This window comes from Capsicum annuum, chromosome 7, assembly GCF_002878395.1.
Source record: "Capsicum annuum cultivar UCD-10X-F1 chromosome 7, UCD10Xv1.1, whole genome shotgun sequence".
Taxonomy (NCBI): domain Eukaryota; kingdom Viridiplantae; phylum Streptophyta; class Magnoliopsida; order Solanales; family Solanaceae; genus Capsicum; species Capsicum annuum.
In genome coordinates this window covers 210495250-210510954 of record NC_061117.1, presented here as the reverse complement: position 1 = coordinate 210510954, position 15705 = coordinate 210495250, and the positions used below count along the sequence as shown (strand labels likewise).

At 33.6% G+C, this 15705-nt stretch overlaps 1 protein-coding gene across 1 annotated transcript; it reads left to right on the top strand.

The window, feature by feature from the left end:
• The first annotated feature begins 1477 nt into the window (after positions 1 to 1477).
• On the top strand, positions 1478 to 3447 carry LOC107877337 (protein NODULATION SIGNALING PATHWAY 2). Its single transcript, XM_016724002.2, has one exon. The coding sequence runs from the start codon at positions 1532 to 1534 to the stop codon at positions 3083 to 3085; it is 1554 nt and encodes a 517-aa protein (XP_016579488.1). The 5' UTR covers positions 1478 to 1531; the 3' UTR covers positions 3086 to 3447.
• The last annotated feature ends 12258 nt before the right edge of the window (positions 3448 to 15705 follow it).

Here is a 15705-nt window from a genome sequence, read left to right as displayed (position 1 = left end):
ATAAAAATTTTGAAGGCATGGTTTAACCCAATGTGAGGCTGTCATGTGGCAACCGTTAGTTACAAGTATATTTATAACCCCAGACTATAATGGTAGGGACAAATATGTATTTGTAGTATAATGAAGGGTATATATGCATCATTAATAATGTATGTATCCTCTTTCCCCTTTTTATGTGGGGTGAACAAAAGTTTTATTAATCAGAATACCAACCAATACAGTCTATCTAGCCCGGTTATTCAAATTATGATATGATAATTGTAAAATGATTTACATGGCGTATACGTCAAATCCTCTTAATATATAAAAGACTTAAGTCATTTTCAAGCCCTCAAACTTTTTTCAAAAATTCACTTAGACCTCTCAACTAAGGTTTGTACCTATCAGGTCCCTCAAGTGCTAAAATTGGTACCTATCAGACACAAAATACTGATTTGAGACATCTACTTAGGCGCGTGAATAGTGTCTCAAATGGTGTTTTTTTTTAAAAGTCACATTTCAATTTATTTAATACAATAATAAATATTAATTAAAAAAAAAAACAGGGCCCTCCTCCCCCCCTCCCCCCCGCAGCCCCAGCCATCTTCTTAATCTATATTTTTTTCTGTTTAGATTCTTAACAATCTTGTTAATACAATTAACAATTTTCAATTAAAAAAAGAAAAGAAAAGAAAAGCAGTGAAAGCCATGAACTTTAGCATATTACTACATTTCTCTTATTTTAGCGGAGTAAATTTGATTCCGGCAAAACTTTATTTTTTCGGGCAAACATGATATTATTAAAGAATTTAAATTCTAAGGAACCCACAATACAAGAAGAAGAAAAATAACAATAAGTATGAATTAGATTGAAAAATAAATAAGATTTCTAAAAAAATGTAGAATTTTATTTTATACAAATGGAGAAGAAGATGATAAAAGGGGGTCAGGGGTCGGGTTGGGGGGGTTAGTAGAAAACGTTTTTTGATTATCTTCACTCTCTCAAATCAGATACAAAAAAAAAATAAAAGATGAAGAAGAAGATGGCAAGATAATGGAGAGAAGATGAAAGAGCAAGTGGGGTAGGGGTGGGGTAGAGGTTGAAGGGGACGGATGGGGTGCGGGGTTGAAGGGGACAAATTTTTTTTTATTTTTCTTAAAAGATTATAATTAGTTTTTAATAATTATTGGACCCACAATTCCATATGTCAGCTTTCAATTAGCCATTTTTGCCACATCATCGTGTGTGTATTACACATACTTGAACTTTTAGCTGATTGGAGGGTTCTAAGTAAATTTACGGGACAAGTTTGAGAGCATGTCGATGACTTAAGCCTATGTAAAACTCAAAATTTCCTAGATGTCTCTAAGTTGGAATTTCAATTATTATGACTTCCCTTTTTGAGAATTCTTCTCAATGGAAATTATTTAAAAATTTCCCCAATTATATTATATATATACCTACCCAAATCATACTGATCAAACACTGAAACACAAACCTACAAAAAAGAAAGAAAAATTTATTCTTTCCTTGTAAGAAAGCATCAAGAAGATGCAATCAGAGCTTCTTCACAACTCATGGTGTTCAACGTTCCATCAAACTAAATTTTGTGGTATCCAAAGTGATTATGAAAATGGAAAGCATGGTATAACTTATTCTTCACCCAACTCCAAAGATCAAGATTCCTCGGGGATTTCCTTCTCAGATTTCACATCCCAGTCCTTCTCAGATTTCACATCCCTTTTCTCAGATGATGATGTTCTTACTGATCTTCCCATGGATGACTCGGAGTTCGATGATGTATGTCGATGGTTGAATGATAATGAAAGTGAAGAAAATGGAAATATGAATAACATCTCTTCTGCAATGAAAAGAGATGGAGATTTATGGGGTCCTGCTCTTTCAGGAGTATCTAGTGAGCTCTTGTCATCAACAAATAGAGCTACTTCACTTATACTTCCAGGAAATATTGGAGAAATGGATAGCCAAATGAGCCTTCATCATTTATTGGCAGCTTATGGAGAGGCCATGGAGAATGGTCACAAAGAACTAGTAGAAGTGATCATAAGAAGCATAAAGGGGAAAATAAATCCTTTAGGTGAATCGCTGGAACGTGTTGCTTCAAACTTATTCCTAGAAATAGAGGATCAAGGAAGTTACTTGAGAAAAGAATCAAGTAAAATTATTGAAGCAGCATTCAAGGTCTTCTACCAAGTTTTCCCATTAGGGAAATTTGCTCATTTTACTGCTAACTCAGCAATTATAGAAGCCGTGCCTGATGATGTAAAAACAGTTCGTATAGTGGATTTTGACATGGGGGAAGGAATTCAATGGCCTCCAATTATTGAAGCCATGGGGCAAAGAAGAAAGGCTTTGAGATTCACATCCATAAAGAAAACTGAGGAAGAATCAACCAGTTTTCAGTGGAGATTTAAGGAGACAAAAAGAAGACTTCTTGATTATGCAAATCTTTTTGGCCTAAGATTACAAGTTGAGGAGATGACAATTGAAGAATTGGCAAGTGAATTGAGAAGAATGAAGAAAAGGGGTAAAGGGAGTGAATGGTTGGTTTTCAACTGTATGTTTAAACTCCCACACATGGGGACAAGAATGTGCAGAATCGATGCGCTGGAGTTTCTAAAACTAGCTACGGAATTGTTATTGGCCAAGTCTTCAACTCACAAAGGAATTGTCACTTTTGGTGATGGGGAAGCAATGGATAATAGTCACAACGCTGATTATACTTATTCTGCATTCTTTAACAAGTATTTGATATATTACCAATCAATTTTCGAATCACTGGAGTTGTGTTTTCCAAATTATCTTGCACAAGCAAGACTTGCCATGGAGTCCCTTTTCCTAGCACCTCAAGTCTACTCATTTTCTTGGATAAAAATCTGGGAAGAGAAGAGAAGTGTATCCTATTCTTGTACAGAAATTGGATTGCAGGGTAAGAGAGTAAGCAAAGAAAATCTGTTACAAGCCAAAGAACTGGTGAATGAAAGAGGAACTCCATTTAGGGTGAGGATTGAAGAAGAACGGCAGCATGAGATGGTGTTGGAATGGAAAGGGACATCATTGGTGAGAGTTTCAATTTGGATGTAGAAGAAGAAGACAATAACAGAAAACAACATAGAGAAACTACAATTCTTTCTCTGTCATTTTCTTTTCCGTTATGTTACTTGCATTTTTCTATGAAGTGCAAAAGTGCTATCTTGCTCGAACTCTTCAAAAATATCAATTGGTGTGTGCTAGATTCTTCAAAATTGTGTATTTTTAGAAGATGTGACAATCTTTTGGAAAATCAGAGCAACATAGGAGTCCATACTAATATTAGCTTGTCAGTGTACTTACCAGTATAAATTTGTTAAATGTTAAAAACCACAGTTGTAAGTGATAGGTGATGTTTCAGGTATCCCGTGGAATTAGTTATGAGTGACAATGGAGGGAATTGTTGACCGAAATAAGCCATTTTCTGAATCAATTCACCAATATAATATGTTTTTTAAAAAAAATTTACAAAACTAGTATAAATGTTGTTCCCAGTAATGTATTACTTTATTATTTTATTAAAAAAATATAAGAGTCAAAACTAACAGCGTGGATTTTTAGCGTACTGTAAGTAACGTTTTATAAGCAATTTGTGAATGTTGTTATCTTTTTTTTTTCAACCAAATAACCAGTGGCCCTAGTTCTGAAAAAAAAAAAACTTTGGTCTCATCTTTGTCTTTCGACTACTCTGGCTACTTCAATTTTTTAGCAATTGGTTAATGCAATTGACACTGCAATTTCATCCATCTAAGTAATTGTTCGTTCAGCTATGTTTCGATTTGCGGAACCCTAGCCTCAAGTGCCATAGAAAGAGTGCTTCTTTAGTATTGTTTTTGGCACGAATTTACTCTCAATTTTTCTAGACTCAACTTAACTCTCTATTTTAAACTTTTAAATTTCTCAAAAATTAGCCTACTATGCTCTAAATTATGATTTCGGAACAGATGAATTTAAATTTCTTTTCAATTTGGGATATTTTTTAAAGGAGAAAAAAATATTTGTAGACATTTTTCATGTTTAAGAGAACAATTTTTTCCTTTTTATGGCTGATTAATTTGTTCATTATAATGAAAATATTCACTTATGTATATGTACTTTTTTTATGGCTGGTAGTAGTTCATACAAGCTGGATCCCAGGCAACTTGAATCGTCTGTATTAACTGAACAACTCACTCATAGGTCACAGGAGATTTGGGATGAGAGTGTTGCTATGATTCTTAATACGAGAAACAATGATGGAAGTTTTTGGAAGCTCGTAGTAAAATATTCTATCCATCCAAGAGTTTTAAAAGTGACTAAAATATCTTAATTGTATGGTGTTTATTGATGTAATAGGCCTGCTATCAGTCGTATTTTGATCACTCCATTAGTTGAGCGTTGGCGGAAAGACATACTTTCTACATTAGAACAGGTGAAACAACTATCACCTTGCAAGACATTGAGGTATTGTATTGATTACCCATGAATGGTGATCCGGTACTTGGTACTGAGACGACGAGGACCATAGGGGATTAGCAATGCTGCATGTGGTCTGTAGTTTGTACTTAGTCTAGTCATCACTTTTGTGGTTATAGTTGAATACATGTTCTCTCTGTTTTCAATTGTATTTGCTTGAGTTTATCCTGTAAGGTTCATATATCTCATTCCACTTATATCTTTGTTGAGACCTTCTACAATGAATGAAAATGGATATACAAGTGCATAGAGTTGACTTTTTATATCTTTTAGTCCCATAACACAATTTTGTCATTTGTATATTTTGAAGAAAGTGCAAACTGGTGGATAATTGCATATTGTGCATATTATCATTTGTATATTGTACACCCATATCAGATCCTTCAAAAATACATACCTTTTAAGGATCTGACACACACTCTAATGGTATTTTTGAAGAGTATACCTTCCAGTGGTGCAACATATTGCTATTACATACACCACATGTACCTTCCAGTCCTTATATGTGGTTCTATCAAAACTTTTTGTAAGGATAAAGTGCATTTCAACATTGTTAACTCTTCTCTTATAAGTTATTGGGTGATTTTTTTAAAATGTGTTTGCAACCACTATATTTCTTTATTCATAATCCTGTGTCAGCTGCCTCTCTTTTTTGAATAGTAAATGCTTGAATAGAAACTATATGTACAATATGAATTTGTGTTTATTAGGATATGGGGAGTTTTCTCTCTCCTCTTTCTCAATTATCCCTCAATCTCAAATTCCAACATCAACTTATAATTGATTCAATAAATTCTAAAGGAATTACATATTAACTATAGGGACAACACTAGATGCCAACAAAGTGTGTGCAAGACATATCAAGACAAAAAAGGAAAGAGAAAAAAAAAAGGAATGAAAAGGTCCGATTGTTGTTTAGAAAAATAACAAATCTTTCAAAAATATTTAATGTGGATAATGATGTGTCCTAGAGTAGTGATGTTGAATGAAAGAGAGTGAATTAAGAATATAAACTGCCATTAATCTAAATTTATTTTAACAATAATATATTTATTTGTTAATAATGACATTATGTCCACTTTCACTAATGATTTCACTAATTTGAAATATAACAAAACAACTTGTGAGTGTAGCAAAAGTTGTTGTTCTGTATTTGTGGTAAATAACAACATGAGTCCTAATCGATAATTTATTTATTTTTTAGAAAAAGGATACAAGATCATCATTGACGTTGTCACGAATTTGATAAAAGATATTTTAAATTTACGGATATTCTATTACCTCATAAAACTTTAAAAAGACCATTTTAATTTCATGTTTTGATCCTTTTTTTATCAACCTTGACTATTAGTTAACGCGTGTTGGACACTTTTGATTAGATAAATAATTTTAATTAAATAATTTAATAAAAGACGGGTTTAACCCAACCCAAGTCCCTTCATCTTGCCTTCCCTCAAATTTTAATTTCAAAAGATAACTTGATTTCACAACTTTTAACAGATTAAGAAGAATTTAAAACTAATATATGAAAATCTCTTACCTTTTTAGGTTGATTTCGTTAAAGAGGAGAGTCTCTCTTTTTTTTTTTCCAAAGCTTCAACGGCTGTTTTAATGAAGAATTGGGAAATATGTGCTTTTTAAAGAGAAGATGAATTTTATAAAGAATTGACAAAATCATTAACACATAAAATTTTTCCAGTTGTTGTTGCAGCAAATTTTTTTCCTTCGGCCGCATCATTTGTGTTAATACAAACAAATGTCGAAAATCAGTCAAAAAGGTCTATTTACAAAGGTCTTTACAAGTTTTATGGGATAATAGAACGCCTGTAAACTTAAAGTATCTTTCAGCGAATTCGGAACAACTTTCGTGTTGACTTTACGTCTTTTCTCCCTTTTTTTAAAAATAAAAGCTATGCATAATCAAGTCATATTTTGTTGTTTCAATCTGAAGAAGCTTGCGGTCTATTATCCAAATTAAAGATTTTATTTTTAAATTCATACCGAACATTTGTTAATTTGAGATTCATACTCTAAATCAGTATTTTCAAAAGCATTTAAGGAAACTCCCAGGACGGAGCATACCAAAAGAGCTCTAGGTGCAAATAAAAGACGTAGATCCACGATCCCTAGAATTAGAGGCGTAAGCCTCGAGCATAAAAGCGTGAGTCCTAAGTCTACACCCCGAGCTTTAATTTTAATTATTCTAAAAGTAATTTTTTTATAAATCATATTTTTTTTATTATTGATGTAATGATATTTATACTTTATTCTATCATATTTTCATATTGTAGTGATTTTTTTAAATATATAAATAAAAAATAAACTTTTTATAGAAAGTAATTATAACCCTTTTTTAAATAGTATTGTTGATTTATCTGAATTTATTTACATGAAAATGCTTTTGTTTATTTTGTTAGTAATAAAATTATTAAATTAAAAATAATGAGATATACGTCCTATAGATTCATAAGACATATATTCTGTGTTCCGAAGCTTACGTCTCACCTTGTATTATGTAAAATGTTTCACTTTATGTCTCGACCTTTCAAATCAATGATCTCAATCAAGTTAAACAAATTAAAATGAAAAAAAAATATTTAATTACATTCAAGACAAAATTGTGGCCAATATGAAATGCATTGACAATTTCCAATAATGATTACTGATATGAAATGGTATTAAAAAATCAATTAGAAAATTCCAAGAAAAAATGACTCATCATGGAACTTTAATAGAAGAAACTCTGTAGAAATAGTTGGTTAATCTTTTGTCATTATCTTATTGGTTTTTAAAGCAAAAGAACATTTCTTATATAGTTTAATTGATAGTATATAATTTTAGCAATATTAAATTAATTGAAAGATAACTACAATAAACTATTCGTAGTTTGTTTTTACGACCTTGAAAATAAGACAAATTGCTTGGCACAATATGAGATAACAGAAAAAAAATATATATCTAAGCAATATCAATTAATTGGAGATTATATTTTTCACACATATTAGTGTGTTATTTTAGATCATTTTTTTTTAGAAATCTTTCAACTCTGTCTAAACGATAGAAATTATAGAACAGTTCAAATTTCTATTTGCTTGTATAGCATGTCTAAAACGAACTTAAAGGGAAGACATCGTCATTAAAGATTTCTAAAATCGAACCCAACTTGCTGAAATGGTTATCAGAATCCATTAAAATAAGTTAAGAGTAGGATGGTGATTTTGGAATGATTACCTGGAGTATATGTCAAATCCTCTTTATATGTATTACACAAAATTTTCTCTATTCTCTAAGTTAGAGTTTTATTTTGATTTTGAAAAATGGACATATATACCCCCATCCTATTATAAAAAGTACTTATATTTTTTCCGTTATATTTTGGGTACAAATTTGCTTCTATGGTTAACTTTATCACTAAGAGTTGTCACGTGTCAGCCTCACATTGATTTAACCCATTCCCTCAAAATTTTACCCGGATTCAATAATTTATCTTGATCCGACCAATTAACTGACCCGATTTAACAAAAGGTTCTCACTCACTTCTCTCTTTTACGAGTTCATTCTCTTCTTCTTCCTTCACTTGGATTTCAACCAAAAATCCTAGCCTGCCATTAATGAAAGGAGAGGTTTAATATGTTCATCTACAGAGACAATTGACCCATCTATTGTGTATTCTTGAATACATATTAATGCAATATATACACATAACACATCTCACAACTTCCGTTTCAAAGGATTGATCAAATATTTTGGGATTTATCAGTTTTACAATATTTTTCTCATTCCGCAACTTCCATGTCTGAAGAGCAAAGGCATTAACAAATAGTGAAAAAATTATTTTTGAAATTTTTTGATTTTCCTCTTACTTTTATTAGTCCTCTTGTTATGAATATAAATGACAAATTTATTTTACTATTGCTTTTGTAGAGTAAATTTCATACATGATCACTTAACTTTGTGTCTTTTATCCAAAAGTCACTTTTCTTTCCTTTATTACACAAAATTCATTTTACTTTGCTCCGACCATCACAAAAGTCACTATGATCGATTTTACAATAATCCCACCTGAAAATGATGTGACAATCTTAATTAGTTCTTAATTTTAATTTAAGAGAATATAATATATTACTCATATCTTGTGTCTTTTTATATGTGTCTAATTCAGTTTTCCTTATGAATTATATAACGGAAGAATACCAATTTCTTAATAGATTAAGCTGCCTAGTGAAGACTATTTTCATAAAAGAAATTTGGTTGATAATTTTATGAAATATTTCATAATATTGCATTCATATACCAAAAAGGTACATCAAAAAAGAGTAATAAATAAGATAAATTCTTCAAAAAACATAAAATAAAAATACGCGTATAATATTATATTTTTAAAAATTATTTTAATTCTTTGAAGATAAATCAACATGCTAAAGAAAATTTTAAAATAAAACCTTTTTAATTTTGTCATCGAATAAGTATTGTCAAAATTTGTACATATAATATTATTGACAGTTGTGTTAATAAAAGTCATCAAATATAAGTAATTTAATAAGTAAAATAAATTATTGAATATTTAATTTTAATATTTATCAATTAAATTAATTAAAAAATATGTAATTTATCATAAATTGAATATTATAATGAAAACTTCTAAGAGAACTAACCGATTAGTTAACACTTCAAAGCAGAAAGACAAACTCACTAAATAGAGTAGTTTATCATATTGTTATGCAAAGAGCCATCTTTCTTTCTTACAAACAACACAGGAGCACCCCAAGAAGAAACACTGGGCCTTATGAAACCCTTATCTAATAGATATTTGAGTTGCTCTTTCAACTCCTTAAGTTCTGCAGGGGCCATATGGTAAGGAGGAATAGAAATGGGCTGAGTATCAGGAAGAAGATCAATCCTGAACTCTATCTCTCTATCAACAGGTATCCCTGGGAAATCATCCAGAAAGACATCAGAAAACTCATTGACGAAGTTAACAGACTAGAGAGTTGGAGTCTCAGACTTAGTGTCTTTGACTCTAACCAAATGGTAAATACACCCCTTGGAAATAAGCTTTCTAGCTTTGAGGTAAGAGATAAAATGACTCTTGGGTGACACAGAATTCCCAGACCACTCAAACACAGATGCACCCGAAAACTGAAACTTGACCACTCAAGTCTAACAATCAATAGAGGCATAAGAAGAATGCAGCCAGTCCATACCCAGAATCACATCAAAATCTACCATGTCTAACTCAATTAGATCAGCCAACAAAACTCTATGAAGAATGGTAACAGGACACTTTTTATACACTTTCTGGGTAACAATCGAATCACCCACTGGGGTAGAAACTAGGATAGGCTCAGGAATAATCTCAGGACTCATTTCAAAATTCACAGCAATCAAAGGTGTAACATATGAGAAATTGGATCCAGGATCCAACAAAGCATACACATCAAACTGAAATATACGAAGCATAACAGTAACCACATCGGGAGAGTCCTTCTGTTCCTGGTGGGACGGTAAAGCATACCAGTAACCACATCGGGAGAGTCCTCCTATTCCCACCAGCATTACTAGAAGAGGCTCTCTGAGCTGGGGCTGGGCGAGTCGCTGGAACTGGAGCACTAACAGTCTGAGTCTGGGTCTGAGGGCGATAGTCACGATGCCCTTGTCCATCTTGTGGACAATATCTAACTCTGTGACCCATGTCACCACATCGAAAATAACCCCAACACTCACCCGAATAAGCCCTACCACACTTAGGACATAGGGGACGATTTGGCTTACTGCCAGCACTGTACTGGGACCTGGATACATATGACCTGACCTTGATCCTGCCTACCTCTAGGCATGGGAGCACTAGCAGATGACGGTGCTGGCATAGATGAACGATCCTGATACTGAGGGCGACTCCCTCCCTACAATCTAGTCTGAACCTATCCGTGCTACTCGGACCTAGCTCTCTTATTCCCTCTCATTCTATCTCTCTCCTTAATCTTGTCTACCTCAATCTGTTGGGCATGATTTATCAGCCTAGAAAGATTCATCTCACTATTTGGCATAGCAGACCTACACTCCTTAACCACATAACTAGACACTCCAGTCACAAACTTACTCATACTAGCCTGATTATCAGCCACTAAGTCAGGAGCATACTTGGCCAACTGATTGAACTTTAGACAGTACTCCCTAACAGCCATAGAGCCTTGTCGCAGGTTCATAAACTCTTCCACCTTCGCCTCCCTTATCTCTAAAGGGAAAAACTTATCCAGGAATACATCTTGGAACTTTTGCCAAGTTGTAGCAAGGTCTTTCAACCAATACGCAGCCAACTCCACACTATATTCCTCAGATACATGCATCACCTGAGTAATCTTCCACACCTCCTCTAAAAGTAATCGTAGATCCTCATCAGACTTGGACCCATAGAATTCTAGCTAATTCATTCGCTTGAAGTCACGGATCCTGGCAGCAGCTGAATCACCTCCCTACTACTGTGGAGCCGGATCCAGGTTGGCCTGAACATTTGTAGTAACAGCTTGGGCTAGCGCCTGAAAGGCTGCTCGAAATTCAGCATGAGACACGTTTTCATTCAATGGGTCAGTGGGTTGAGGTTGCTGACCATCATTATTTCTTTTCACTCGATGTGGAGGCATATTTCTGAAAGAGGAGAGCACAAATTAATAGCAGAGAGAGACACTTTAAGCACGATAGACTTCTGAAAGAAAGAATCATACTTTTTCCTAAAATATCTTGTATCCTCTTGATCATAGATGTGGCGCACTACACACCGAAGATTAAGACTCTATTAACGGGGCTTGTCAGACTCCCTAGGACACCTTATAACCTTAGGCTCTGATACCAAGTTTGTGATGCCTCGGAAAATAAGTCCCGGAGCGTCACACGGTGCTTGAGGCTACGAGTAGCCCCAAGCTAACCCTTTGAGCCATTTTTATTCAGTTCAACACAAATCAATGGGGTTTCCATAAATAACCCTCAAATATCAACAGAGTAACCATCATCCAAGAATAAAAGAATTTCAAAAAGATAACAAAATACGACTTATTAGTCAACTCCCAACATCTATAATAGTATGACAAACCTCTAAGAAAATCAATAAAACCAGCGAGTCATTGAGACATGCCCCAACTGGCTCATACTCAGTTATCAAATGTAAATAATTTTGTGAAACCAACATCAGACATCACGTCCTTGGAACATAAGGACTCACCACAATAGAGGATGTAGAACAACGTACCCAAAGAATCACTATCAAACCTGGAACTGAGCACCTGAACCTACATTTCGAGAAAATCCAGACCACATCTGAAGATTTGGGTCAGTACCATGGAAAGGAACCGAGTATATGAGGGTGTATGCAGTTGTATAAACATCATCATCATAAATATTTATAAGAAATATGCAGGATGTATGAAAGACTCATATAGCCCGAAGAAAATCATCATAATCATGAGGGGATGAAATAATTACAATAACACATGTGAGTCATCATATAATTTGTCAATCACTTTCAGTTCATCAAGAATATCAATTCTCATAATGTAAATATCAGTTAAATCTTTCGAAAGAATAACTTTCACAATTTCACTTTCAAATCACTTCACTATTCACCATAGACACAAGGAAACACACACACACTGGGAGATCCTATAACCAACATAAACCATGTGAGCTACATGGAGTCCAACGTACAACCCACGTTGGGGAGAGCCATCCTATCCTTGCCATCGGAGTAGGACTATCGATATCAAATCCACCCAAACTAGTGATTACTATATAAATTAGCCTCAGGCTCACTCCTATAGGGGCACATAGTTCTAGGGAAGTAAGGTCGCTTTATACCTCCCACTCGGTGCTAAAGATTTCTCTTGGACTTATCTCAGATCATTTCAAAGACAATCCACAACAAAACAATTTTAGTAATATATAAATATACATCAGGAGCCATCATGCTTTCCATCTATCAAAATCAACCACGTTGTGGATTTCTTTCACACTTGAGTTCAAAACAACTCCATTAAGTCCAAAAGCTCAAATCATTCAAAGTATCTCAAATATTCAACATCAACGTGCTTATAACATATACTTTCTCAAAAAAAAAAAACACAATTTCCAATGGAGATTCACGATCCAAATATCAAAATCATGATAAATATCATTCAAGATTCATGCTTTATATCTCCACACATGTAAATTCATCTTTCAAAATCATAAAAATCAAGATTTCATAATAATCATCATAAGATATGGGTTCATGCTCCAAATTCGTAAAAATCAAATAAAAATCATGCCTTTGTAAAGAAAATTACTGTTGGGCACAAGAACGAAAGAGAGTTCTTGTTGAAAAACCCCACATACCTTGAATGATGAACTTTAGATCGATACTTATTTTTGAGATGTTAATTGTGCCTTTGAATGATGGTTCTTGGAGTTCTTGAACTAGGAACTTGGAATCTTGAATAAATTTGCAGAATTAATGGTGAACTTTGGAGGTTCTTGAAGTTGGATGTAGGAGCTTAAGGTTTTCTTTTTGATGGAATTTGATGAAATATAACATATAATGCTTCTAATAGGCTTTAATATAGGGTTTGGATGGATTTTGGGTGAGGGAGAATGAACAAAACGCCCCTAAAAATCAAATAATTCTCGAATCTGTCCTTTGGTGGGCTGTTTTGATAGTTTGAAGTAGATCAACCATAACATTTTACTCCGATATCCAAATTGTATGAAACTAATTTCATTAGAAAGAGAACTCTCATATCTTTTCGTTCATATATAGTACCAGATCATTGTGTACGAAGAGTTATTATTGTTTGAAGTTGACCCAAAAATTCACTTTTGATAGGTTGAAGTAGATTGACCATAACTTTTTCCTCCGATAGATAAATTGGATAAAACCAATTTCATTGGAAAGAGGACTTGCAGAGCTTTCCGTTGATATATAGTACATCACCCAGATCATTATGTACAAGGAGTTATGATCGTTTAAAGTTGGAGCAAAAATACACCAGGCCTCAGTACTTTTTCCTGCACGTTTTACTGTTTACGATTATTCACGGTTCGATCAAAATGTTCATAACTTGTCGCTCGGGTGTCCGTTTTGGATGATCCACATATCGTTGGAAAGCTTATTAGATACTCTACACAATGGTGGGTCATAATCTAAGACATTGTGCACAAAAAATTTATAATTCATTCTAGAAGATAGAACCCAACACGTTTACGTACAAAATTTCAACGAAAAATTTCTCGGGGTATTACACTTATTGACCTCCACTTCAATTTGTGTTACTAACTCAGGGCGAAACACTTGTTGTGACTCTTTTACAGGACATGCCCCTTTTTTATCCCGAAATGATGAATAGCTACCTTAGGACTAAGGCCAGACATTTCTTTGTATGACCAAGAATAGACATCTTTGTACTAGACTTATAACTTGAAGTAGTACCTCTCTTCTTGCGGTGTAATAAGTGTACTAACAATGGTTGGGTGCGGATTCTCCAATGTACCTAGGTTTATCTCCTTGAGTTCCTCTACAGTCAACTGTACTCTATCCTCTAGCTGAGGGGGTGCTACTTGAACATCATGATCCATTTCATCATGGCACAAATTTTTCTCCACCGTTATATGATATGATACACCGGCGTCCTCTGGATACTCCTTTGTTTCTCCAGGATGTTGGTTGGTAAAAACTGAACCGACCGATAAAATAAACTGGTAAAAATGTTATTGGGTTATTGGTATTGAGTTATTGGGTTAACGATTTTTTATTGGTTTATAAAAAAATTTATTGGGTAAGCGGTTCGGTTTCGATTTTAGCTTATTTGGTTATCGGTTAAACTAATAACTGATAACGCTCAAATTACACCTCTCTTATGAGAGAGTAAGCGATCATTGTCAAATATATAACCCAACTAGGTTGGGGTCGAATCCCACAAGGAATATGGTGTTAATTAAGTTGTATGCAGATTAGTTGACTTTTAATCGTTCGTTTTCATAAATAAATAGGGGGGTTTTAATTCAGTTCACAAATTAATGGTTTCAGTTTAACAAGATGAACTATGTGTAGTAGTATTCAAATTCAGAGAAATAGCAAGCTAGGGTTATGTCCACCTTGTAGTTTTCAATACTTACTAACTATGGGCTTTATGAATTCATACATGCATTGTGCTTACAGAGAAACGTATTGTATTTAATAACATAATCCTAGTGTTTCTCAACCATCAAGGACTAATTCACTTTAGTTCTCTCGAATCAAAAGCGTTCACCAAAAACAATACAAAATCTCCAAGTAGTTAATCCTGCTAAGGTATTAACTTATAAAATAGGGGTTGGTAATCCTATTTTCTTGTCACTACTCTCTTTTCCAAACATCAACTTTTCTTTCGAACAAGTTGCGTTTTAAGGTATATCCTCGATGTTTGCAACCACGAGAATTCAAGATAAGCGAAGAGAGTATGATATAAACAAGTCAATGCATAATGAATTCAAAACCCTAAGTGATAGATTGTATGCTACAAGGCTTCCATAACCCTAACTAATAAACTGAGCTACTCATGAATAAAACGAAAAGCATCATAAATATATTCATCAAACCAAAAACTAGAAGAAGATCTTGGTGTGTGAATCGTGAAAACAAGAGAGAAAATATTTTTCTCTCTCTCCAGGCTAAGCCGCCACTCTCCTTGTTCAGAATAATATAGAATAATCAATAATGAATAAAAATTCAGCATTAAGGCTTTTAATAATCTTTTCTCTCATAATTGTCTTCTAAGTCCCTGAACTAATTATAAATGACAAACTAGTCTTAGACATAGTTTCTAGGCGCCATATTTGGTCCAGATTGCTACTCTCTCTTATGTCAGATGCCATCTGCATTTCATAGTCCCATAATGTCTTCATCTACCTCATTAATACTTGAAATCATGCTAATCACATCGGTTAGCTAAATTACATAGAAGTAGAGTTAAAACATAAGGAACTAGGCACTTCGTTCTCTAAACGTAGCTAAAATATGGATAAATTATGGTGCTTAGGCGTATAAATACACCCAAGATCAATAACCCAATAAGGATACACTAAGTTATTGTTTTATCCCTATTTATGTTATATATATAATTCTCTCTCTATCTATCTATATATATAGAGAGAGAGATAGATATAGATATAGATATAGATATAGATATAGATATAGATATAGATATAGACATAGA